This window comes from Anoplopoma fimbria, chromosome 2 (genome assembly GCF_027596085.1).
Source record: "Anoplopoma fimbria isolate UVic2021 breed Golden Eagle Sablefish chromosome 2, Afim_UVic_2022, whole genome shotgun sequence".
Lineage (NCBI taxonomy): Eukaryota > Metazoa > Chordata > Actinopteri > Perciformes > Anoplopomatidae > Anoplopoma > Anoplopoma fimbria.
Window position 1 is genome coordinate 3,706,743 of NC_072450.1, and position 10,990 is coordinate 3,717,732.

At 43.4% G+C, this 10,990-nt stretch overlaps 1 protein-coding gene across 1 annotated transcript; it reads left to right on the plus strand.

The window, feature by feature from the left end:
* Window positions 1-1,053: 1,053 nt before the first annotated feature.
* LOC129107279 (alpha-2Db adrenergic receptor-like) lies at window positions 1,054-7,452 on the plus strand. Its single transcript, XM_054618732.1, has 2 exons — window positions 1,054-1,377; window positions 6,301-7,452. The coding sequence occupies exons 1-2, from the start codon at window positions 1,054-1,056 to the stop codon at window positions 7,450-7,452; spliced, it is 1,476 nt and encodes a 491-aa protein (XP_054474707.1).
* The last annotated feature ends 3,538 nt before the right edge of the window (window positions 7,453-10,990 follow it).

A 10,990-nucleotide genomic window follows, 5' to 3' on the forward strand; every position in this document is an offset into this window, starting at 1 on the left:
CTTTCCTAACACCTTTCTCTAATCTCTCCCTTCATCCACCTCTCCTCTCCTCCCTTCTCTCCCTCTCTCTCTTTCTCTTTCCTTCCTCATTTTTTTCCTTCCTTTTTCTTACCTCTCAAATGCTCTTTCTTCTCCTTCAAGCATCAATTCCTCTCTTCCTCTCTCCTCTTCATACGTCTCCTCCTCCTCCTCCTCCTCCTCCTCCTCCTCCTCCTCTCTTTTCCAGCAGTGGAGAATCAGTGAACAGCGGCGGCAGCAGCAGTGTCACTCAGCACGGCAACAACTCGCATGAAAGTGAGGACGTCTTGTTTTTTTCTTTTTTTCTCACGTTTATTTGTTTTTCTGTTCTCCTCTTCCTCCTCTTCAGTCTTTTTTCTTTTTTCCTCTGTTTCTTCCCTACTTTTCAATCCATTTCTTTCTGCCACATTGATTTCTCTCGGAGTGCAGCAGTATGAGGGTACCATGCATTTCAAATAGGGTTTCTGTCCTTCCTCCAACTAGAGCTTGTTTATGCTTTTTTATTTTTTCACCCTTTATTTCTTCGCATCCTCGTTGGGAATAAGTAGGCCAGTCTTGTATCTCTAGTATGTCAACCTCTGGGCTCAGATGTGCTTTTTAAATGGACATTTTAACAGGTATGACTTTTTTTTTTTAATCCTAACTTAAATCATGCAAATCCTGCTCATGTTGCAGGAGATGCAGCGACATGTTTTTAGATACAATATGAGGAAATATTGACCGCAGCCGTGGCGCTGTGAGGATTTTGAGACATGAATGTGTGTTTATTTTTTATTTTGAGAGATATGGATATTTTGAAGCTGGTGAAGGATTTTTTTTTCTGTAACCAAAGAGACATCTTTTGATTTTAAATTTTTGTGGCAGATTCTTTCCTTGGCTTTGCTCTCCCTTTTTCTTTCTCTCAATCCTTTTCTCATTTTTGTAGTTTCTGTTATTTTCTCACTGGCTGGCATAAAGACAGTCTGTCTGCAGTGAACACACTGGAGTCCAAACTAAAAAAAATGGGGATATCATAACGCCAGACATTTAACCAGGATGGACTTATCGGATGTATTCACTGCGATGGCCACGATGCCGGCCACTTCACCACCAAACTCTTCTTTGGAGAGCGTCAACCAGACCTCCTCCTCCTCGCCCAGATCTCCTCCTCTACCTCCCCACTCGCAGGTGGCGTCGGTGCTCATCGTGATGGTGGTGACGGTCATCATACTGGGGACAGTGGTGGGAAACGTGCTGGTCGTGGTGGCGGTTTTCACCAGCCGAGCCCTGAGGCCGCCTCAGAACCTCTTCCTGGTGTCTCTGGCTTCGGCGGACATTCTGGTGGCGACGCTGGTCATCCCCTTCTCATTGGCCAACGAGGTGAGGAAACAGACTCTGTGCTCTATGTCTTCGTCTGCAGCTGATATTCACAAAGCAAGCTGCAATCTCTACATGTTATCTGAGCACATGGTAATCATCAAACTTTTAGAATAAGTATTGGACAATTTAAATAATTTGACCAGATGATGGCGCTAGATAAAAAGTTAGAGGATCCATCCACCCGACAATCTATTGCTTTCGTGTACAGGGACACAAATTGTCTGTTTTTTGTGTCGCTCAGAACAACTTCTTTTTCGGCACAACATCACATTCCAAAACAAAAGTTTGGTTTAGACAACAAAACCACGACAACACTTTGGGACATGCATTGTCGAACACCGGTCTTGCGGTTGATAGTTCTGTGGTTGATGGTTCTGATACCATAAGTGGTCTTTGTCTTTTTCACTAACTCTGACCGTTACGTGGGTGCATTTACTTTGTCCACATGAAAAAGGATCCTAATTAACTTTACAGTGACCTTGTTTTCGTCTATAGCAGGCGGTATCCTCCAGTTCTGCCTAGTGAAGCCGATGCTGAAGTGTCTTAAAGCTGCATTCTCTCTAGTGTCCACCAGGGGGCGACTCCTCTGGTTGTATAGAAGTCTATGAGAAAATGACTCTACTTCTCTCTTGATTTATTCCCTCAGTAAACATTGTAAACATGAGTTTATGGTCTCAATCTCTAGTTTCAAGTCTTCTTCAATACAGCATGATGTTCATTTAGTAAATTATGGTCCAATTTAGAGTCAAACAGACCATAAAGCAGGGGATGCTTTAGGGCGGGGCTACACACTGATTGACAGGTCGACACCAGAGACGTATACAGCGTCTCTACATCTCTCCTCCACATTCCAAATATGGTAACTTCTGTTCATTGGTTGCAAAAAAAACATCATGTTGATGGCCGTAATCCAAGATGGCGAAGGCGAAATACGTCCACTTCTAATATACAGTCTATGACATTTTCTATTTGATAGGGAACACATGGTTCACGCTTGCTTTGATTTCTTGGTTGCATTTTAAGCGAATTTGGACAATTGGGACGCTCTACTTGACTTGTAGACGATGTTTCCTCTCCGACTTTCTCTTCTGCTATTCTCTTCTATTTCTGTAATATCAGCTCACTGCTTTTCATCAGCCGTTGAGACTCGAAATCTACCCGGAGCCCCTTCTGTGTCGTATTAGACATCAGACACTTCTCAAGTCTGAAGCAGTTTGCTGTCGGATGAGGACGGGTTCATCCAGGTGGCTCTTCCTCTTTGTGGAATAACTTTTTTACGAATACACGTTTTTCTTTTGTCTTGATGATGCTGGTTCTTCTGTCTGGATCATTGTCCTATCCTATTACAGCGAATGGACTGTTGTTTCTTATTTCACCTAAATGATGGGAGTCATCATATAAATAGCTTCTACAAAGCAAAGAAAAAAACAAAGACATTTCCACTGCAGTAACATTCAGACCCAGTGCAGCTCCGTTCCTCTACTGCTGCATGCCACCATACATCTCCATCTGCAGCAGTTGTGACTAAAGGGGCTTCAACTAATAGCCTAATTATTTTCCTTTATGGTTAGTTAGATGTGTTAGTTCTGCTGGTGGCTCGGCAGTGGGGAGGTCATTGTCGGCCAGAGTTGATATTCTGTAGAGACATTCATGTTCCTCTCAGGATGAATCCTGGTGATTCTCAGACTTTTTCATCCAACAAATCTTCTATTCGTCCAACACTTTGTTTAACAAACAATAACTTGAAAAAAACAAAGTAATCCCATTCTCATTAGCCTAAGCTGTGCTTTGTGTTTAGTGCTAATTAGAAAATGTCAGCGTGTAAAATGGTGAACATTACCACAACACGTGACTGTGTCCATTTTTTGCTTTTGCATGGACAGTGAACAGATGAACCAAAGCACATGAATATGCAGAGATAAAGAGAAACAAACAATTGCATAGTGAGAGGTATAAATCAATAATACGAATATCAAAACAATATAACCATAATAACAGCAGCGACAACAGAGAAAAATAATAGTGATTATTATTATTTATTTATTCACAGTTTTTTTAATTCAAATATTATGTATTTTTCTATCGGTTATTATTATTATTTTATTATATGATTATTTAATTTTAAAATAGTTTTATTTGTTTTAGATTTTATTTTTCATTTGTATATATATATATATATATATATATATATATAAAAATAATATAAATAAACTCTTAATAAATTAATAAAAGGGTGATAGGGAAGGGAACGCTAATGTGATCATGTTGCCATGCAAATGTTAGAATTGCAAATTCATATAAAACCCACGCTATTGATTCGTTTGTAATCCACGTTACCATGGGACAGGTGACTAATAAAGTCTGTGTGGGCAGAAGGTCGGGGCGGACTAACCTGTCAAACAAACACCTGACTTTCGACCAGAAGACAGGTGCTCGCGTTTCCAGTGAAATCAGACGTCAACATCGACCTCTGTACTCAGGCAACGCCACTTTAGTATTTATTTTACCCCAAATGTTGACATGTTTGTTGTGCAGCTTGAGTAACCTTACTTCCGTACTTTAACCCAAACCCCAATCTTTCCCTAAACCTCACCAAGTCCTTTTGTTGCCTAGACACTGCAGGGGCTTACTTAGGTTCTCTAATCACTTGTGTGGCTGGACATTCGTTTGAAAACACTCTAATACACTAATAATATAACTTCGTCATCAGATATCATATAAGCACGAAACTGTATGAGGAAAACATTGAAGAAGGCTGAAGCCCACAGAGCTGAGAGCATTACTGATTAATTATTTACTGCATCCATCACAAGTTCAAGCCGAGGTGACTTCTTCATTTTGCTTGTTTGGACTGAACCAAGTGTCGAAAGTACACCAAGAGAGATCTTAAATATTAGCTTATTGCAGATTAATTGGCATCAACAAACTGTATATTTCAGCTGATTAGTAAGAAGAAATGGTCAAATCAAAGAGATATGAAAGAGAAAAATCTAAAGTATCCTTATTATAAATGATTGTTTTTGTGATGTGTTCATGTAAAGAAGCAATATCTGGAAATATTATTTTTTTCTGTCAACGATGCAACAGAGAAATAATGCTATATATGCAATTTAATGATATTAAATAGAAAATATAAGAAGGTTGCTTTTTGAATTACAAAGATTAATTGATGATCAGAATTGTTGTTTGTTTCGCCCCCTTGGTGGCTCGGAGTAGAAGGACGTAACATAATGCACCAGGTTGAGCAAGTGAGGGTGTAGTCACACAAAACCAGGACCCAATATGAATTAAAGAAAGTATTTATTTACAGAAAAGCAACACAGGGATCAAAGAGGACTGTCAGTGGCACCAAAGAAAAGAACAGAAATAAACCCACCCCCATTGACAGGTGCTAAGCACCCAAAAGTACAGCGGGTGGTGCTCACTCTAATCTGGGGTTTTAACAAAAGGTAAACCTACGTGCATGTAATATGTATACCCAGGGTATCGTACCTATCCTCGTTTGTCCCTGTGCGCACAACAAAGAATTAACACAAGACAAAACAAAAGTAGGCTGCTAAAGTAAATGGTTTTACCAAAGGTGTTTTAACTAAAGACTCATCAATGAACCAGCAAAACCAAGCAAAACCAACCAGAGCTCAACCAGAGCTCTGCCACAGCTCAACCCAAAAAGCAACCACCTTCTCCAACACAAATGGGGGCTATATAAAGGGGAATGGCTGATCGGAGATCCGGAACAGGTGTGGTGATGATCAATGATTGGAACCAGGTGAGCACATCTGAGAAGGAGGAGACTGAAAACAGTGGGAGGAGACAGAACAACAACACAAACCAACAACACAAAACAGAACACAACACATGTAGGCCTACAACACGTATACATACAAGACACTGTACAGAACATTGTTGATTAAGGTTTTGTTAAGGAGGTGTTCTTAGGAGAACCAAAGAATGAATTGCAACAGTTCCTCATTTCACTGCTCCAGAACCATAAGCTGGGAATTCAATTCCTCAGAAAAGCAAATACAGCATCCTCCAAATGTAGCAGCTGAAAAAGTCCAATATTTACTTTAACATCACCAGCCAGAGAAACAAACACAAAATGCATTGTGACTGCAGAGCACACTGAGGAGGAACGTGATCTTTTTTCATATCTTTTATTAATATATATTTTACAGTTCCTGGCAGCCGTGAAAGGATTGTCAGCTCAAATAATTTTTGAAACAACAATGGCAAACTCATGGAGAGGTTTTTTTCCAACAAAATAAATACAGTTGCAGTCCAGATGTCAGTAATGAGATATTGACTGCTTTGTTGTTTTGAGGCGAAATGAACTTTAGGTTTCTCGCTCAGAGCCGCTTTCCACTGGTTCCTATAATGCTTTTCCACTTATTCCCTCTTATTTAGTGTGTTATATATATTTTTGTACACGTAAAAGGTCCGTAGAGTGTGAAACCTGAAGTCCACGCCTAAAAGGAGTTACCCTCCCCCTCAGACGCTCCTGAGCTCCTGAAATGGCTCCCTTGAATTCTCTCCTTCACTTCTGTAACTTTATGAGGTCACAATGTTACAGAAGTGACGTAAAACTCCTTCCAGCTAGTTTGGCCCTCAAACAACAAAAGAGAGAGACGGAGCTGAAGTTTTTTGAAATGTGAAACGTTGACCAATCACAACAGAGCGGGCTAGTTGACCAATCAGAGCAGACTTTGCCTTCTGGAGGGAGGAGCAAGCGCTACAACGGAGCGTTTCAGAGAGAGGGTGAGAAGAGGTGCTGCAGGACAGAATTATGAGAAAAACAAGGAGGATTATGAGCATTAACGCATGTAAACATGTTGTAACTGTAACTTGAGATAAAAATATGCACCCAGAAAATAGCATAATAGGACCTGTTTAACATGTTTAATTGGTTTCTCCTCCTTGCAGGTCATGGGCTACTGGTACTTTGGTTCCACCTGGTGCTCCTTCTACCTGGCCCTGGACGTCCTCTTCTGCACCTCCTCCATCGTCCACCTGTGCGCCATCAGCCTCGACCGCTACTGGTCTGTCACCAAAGCCGTCAGCTACAACCGCAAGCGGACGCCGAAGCGGATCAAAGCGATGATCAGCGTGGTGTGGCTCATATCCATCGTCATCTCCTCCCCGCCGCTCCTCATGACGCAGAAGGAGGAGGCTCCGTGGTCGGAGGCGGACGGCGACAGCGCCCCGAAGCAGGAGTGCCTCCTCAACAACCAGACGTGGTACATCCTGTCCTCCTGCCTCGTGTCCTTCTTCGCCCCGGGCGTCATCATGATACTCGTCTACTGCAAGATCTACCGCGTCGCCAAGCAGCGGGCCTCCACCGTGTTCGTGGCGAAGAACGTGGTGGAGCGGCAGCCGTCGCAGTCCGAGACCTGCTTCGAGGGCAGGGCCAGGGCCTGCCACAGAAAAGGAGGCGGCTTCGGCGGTGAATCCAGGTACGAGGTGGAGAGCCCGCGGCCCGCCAACCGACACAGCTCCTCCAACGTGGACAGCAGCAGCAGCAGGAGAGGAGAGCTGGACGACATCGACTTGGAGGAGAGGAGCTGCGAGGCCGACATAAAAGCATCCTCCTCGTTCTCCTCGGCGCTACGCTTCCCCAGGAGAGCTGCCGGTGGAAGCGTGCAAAAGGAAGACGCAGAGGGGTCATCGAACCGGCTGAAGCCTCCGCCTCATCCCCCTCCACCCTGCGCCTCCATCTCGTGGGCATCCTCAGAGAACTGCTCCCACCACTTCCTCCTCCCGTCCCCGCTGCCTGTGCGCAGCAGGCGGACGTCTCTGTCCAAGAACAAAGTGGCTCAAATGAGAGAGAAGCGCTTCACCTTCGTTCTGGCGGTGGTGATGGGGGTGTTCGTCCTCTGCTGGTTCCCGTTCTTCTTCACTTACAGCCTGCACGCGGTCTGCAGGGAGAAGTGCACGATCCCCGACACGCTCTTCAATCTGTTTTTCTGGATCGGATACTGCAACAGCTGCCTGAACCCCATCATATACACCATCTTCAACCGGGACTTCAGGAGGGCCTTCAAGAAGATTTTATTCCAGTCTCATAAGGGAACATAAGATTTCAGTGTGTGTGTGTGTGTGTGTGTGTGTGTGTGTGTGTGTGTGTGTGTGTGTGTGTGTGTGTGTGTGTGTGTGTGTGTGAGTGTGTGAGTGTGTGTGAGTGGCATCACACAGAAACAGACACAATCGAATACAAACGTGTGTGTGTGTGTGTGTGCACACAGTTTTAATCCTGTTTTCCACTGTGCTGTCATACTGACATTAAAGGGCTTGCCACACAGCCTGCGTGTTGATTTATTATTCAACTGATCATTCATTTATTAGATAATCACTTTCTATTCTAGTGCGAGCTGGAGGAAGGCGAGTATGACACAAGGATGCTGCGCAATATTATTTCAACGTTACAAGGGCAGCTTTCTGCCTGAGATTGAATGTTAATTAGAGACAAATGGCTGCAGGGCTGTGAACTATGTCCCCGCGGAGCGCCGAGATGTGAGCTGTAGCGAGCAGGCTGACTGCCTCTGTGAACCTTTATAGTGACACAAGAGCAAATATCAAAGGAACTGAGGGAAAAAAACTAATGCAAATAAGTTTTTTAAAGGTGTGTCGGATTTAGTGGCATCTAGTTGGGAAGTTGCAGATTGCATCCAACTGAACGCCCCTCCACTCACTTCTCCCTTTCCAACATTGTCAAAGAACTACGGTGGCCTTCAGTTTAGGTAAATAATGTAAAAGACTCTCTTTAGAGTCAGTGTTTGGTTTGTCCGTTCTAGGCTACGGTAGAAACATGGCGGTGCAACATAGCGGACTACATGAAGATGACTCGTAATAATGAATCCCACTGCATTTCTGTGTAGCTGGTTGAGGCAGAGACAATTGGTTGAGGTTAGGCATTGACCTCGAGTGCTTAAAATCATGATAGCCCATTGGTCAGGGCAGAGGACCCAAACAAATCAGGTTACCGCTACCTCAGCGAGCATGGCGCCTAGCAAAGTGCGGGTCTTGCCAAGAAAAGCAGTGGGACTTGGAATAAGTACACTTTAAATCCTTCAACGAGGATCAATGGGAGGGCAAGTCTAGTGCCAGCAGCTGCAATAATTCCAGCTCCAATAGCGTATCTTAAAGTTGCTGCATTTAAAAAAACTTGTAAAGAAGGCCTTCTCCCTACGTAGATATGAATGGCTCATTCATAGCTACCAAAAAAACAACAATTATTAGTTTTAGGTGATTGTACAGTGATGAAAACATAGTTATTATTAGATTATATATTCCATTTCTGCTAATAAACCCTACTTAACGCTACATGCTGTTTCTTTAATGGTGCAAGATCCAAGATTAGTATCGTGTTGATTGCCTCTCATAAACTCTCAACATGGCTGGCTCCTCACAGCTAACAGCGCAAACAACGGCCACAGTGCTGAAAGGGAACAGGAGGTAACAAACGCTGTCGGCTTGGGACGATGTTAGCGGTTCTAATGAGAGAAGCGCAGCGCGGTGTCCATTAGCTAACCGCGCTAACACGTCCGTCCAGAATACGTCAACAAAGCAAGGAGAAGCTCTGATTAAAACACACAGAGAAAGACGTCACTTCACTATATCTTTACACAGATAATAGTTGTTTGCTGCCATGAACGCTCTGAATGACAAATACTTGATTTTTTTAATGGCTTTTCTGTGCCTCAGAGTATTTAAACACCAGCAGCTCCCAAAAGTTTAAACGTTAACTTGAAGTAGACACGGAGAACGAAGAGCCCAATGAAAGTTACCAGTTCTCGCAGCAGCAGTGTTCTGTTGACACTGCACAGCTCGGGGGCAAAGGCATTAAAAATTCATGTGCAGCTTGCAGACGGGCTGAGCCTCGCTGTACACAGAGGACAAAGGAGAAGGAACAGAAAAGAGAGAGAGCCTCTGAATTCATATAATGAACCTAAGGCTCATACGACGATAGATAATTATTCCCTGAAGCTCAGGCTGAACTAACTGGACCGGCTGCTTCAGGGCTCACGTCTCTACTGACGAAAACGTGATCCCAACACTTCAATAAACCTTTATTGATTCAATCACTTCATGCAGATTGGGGAAACAAAATGTTTTCTGTTGGAACGATAATCTTTTATCTCGACAAACTCAAATCACACATACTAGTGTCGGCGGCCGCAGAAGTCCAAGGCCAGTCCGCAGCAATGATCACTCTGGTTGCCATGCAACAAGGAGTTTGACAACAACTCGGGAGTTGCGTAATTAACTATTTCACCTGAAGTACTGTAGAGTATAATGCTGGTGATAAAACATCGGACGTCAACTTGACGCAGAGGAGACAGCAGAGGCGCTGCCCATCTTTAGGCGCAGGCTGAAAACTCACCTCTTCAAGAAGTACTACCCGGAGCCTTCCTCGTAGCACTTATTGCACTCGTATTAGTTGCTGCACTTACTGTATTCGTATCAGTTCGCTGCACTGAACCGACTTCTAAAGGGGCGCAAAGAGTGAGACACTGTCATTTAATGCCCTCTGGGGCGACCCTCCATAAAGGCTGCCCTACAAGTTAGAAAACTCTCTCTGCACGCTTTTTATTTATTTCGCCCCCATCTCTCAGGCAGGTTTTTAGCTTTTATAGTGGACTTGGATCAAACAAAGAAGAGAAAATAGTTGGCATGACCAGAGAGAAAAAGCAGCACCTGAACCTAGAGACTCTTAGAAGTAGATGTAATCACCATGAAGGCACTTATTGGTTTGTAGACGGCAGTTTTGAAGCCTAGAGTAACTAGCTGACGTTACAGCCCTTTCATTCCGGAGTAGATTCACGCTTCCTTCTGAGGGGTGATACGGTTGCTGGGTAAAGTTCAGTAGAAAGAAAATAGTCCCTACATGACACTGCTCACAACAAGGTTTCAATTTCTGGTCGAGTTTGTCAAATGTATTTTTTTGGGCGCTTTGAGCACCACAAGGCCGAGAGCCATCTAGTCCCATTAAATTCGAGAGGAGGCAGATATCTCTACGCCCGATCTCTTCACACAAAAACAATCTAGATTAAAAGATAGCACTATAATTAATAGGAAAATATATATATATATATTTGGGGGATTTGGGGGTAAACTGTCCCTTTAAGTGTGAGCTCTTCTTCTCTTTACCTGGCTGTTTTTCTAAATGTGTCAAACAGACGTCATCATTTAAACTCCAAAGAGACGTCTCCTTTATTTCCCTCCTCATTCCTCTCCTCTTCTGCTCAACTTCAAAGTTTTTTCCTGACTACAGCATCTCGTTTCTCTGTAGAGCTCGTTTTCATAACCTCCTCATTTCCCCTCAGACCTTCTCTACAATGTGCAGGAACCCACATGACCAGAATTTACATAACGTGGTGAATGAGACTGTAAAGTACTTATAACACTTGGAGTAGATAATCTCCTGAGAACTGACACAGAATCAAAGGGTTTATTCTCTATAGAGCTTTAGAGCTATAGAGTTCTGCCAGCATCTCCACTGTCTCCCAGATTATTCTGAGAACCCAATTGATTAGTATTATTTATTCAAGAATAATTCCAACATCTGTTCTCTCTGGATCTGAAAAAGCAGCCCAAATCTGACTAATTGGCATCA

Bases quoted from the DNA above. Each gene is read 5' to 3' on its own strand.
- LOC129107279 (XM_054618732.1), top strand. From the start codon at position 1,054: ATGGACTTATCGGATGTATTCACTGCGATGGCCACGATGCCGGCCACT. The intron at 1,378-6,300 runs GTGAGGAAACAG...TCCTCCTTGCAG, and splicing joins CCTTCTCATTGGCCAACGAG to GTCATGGGCTACTGGTACTT.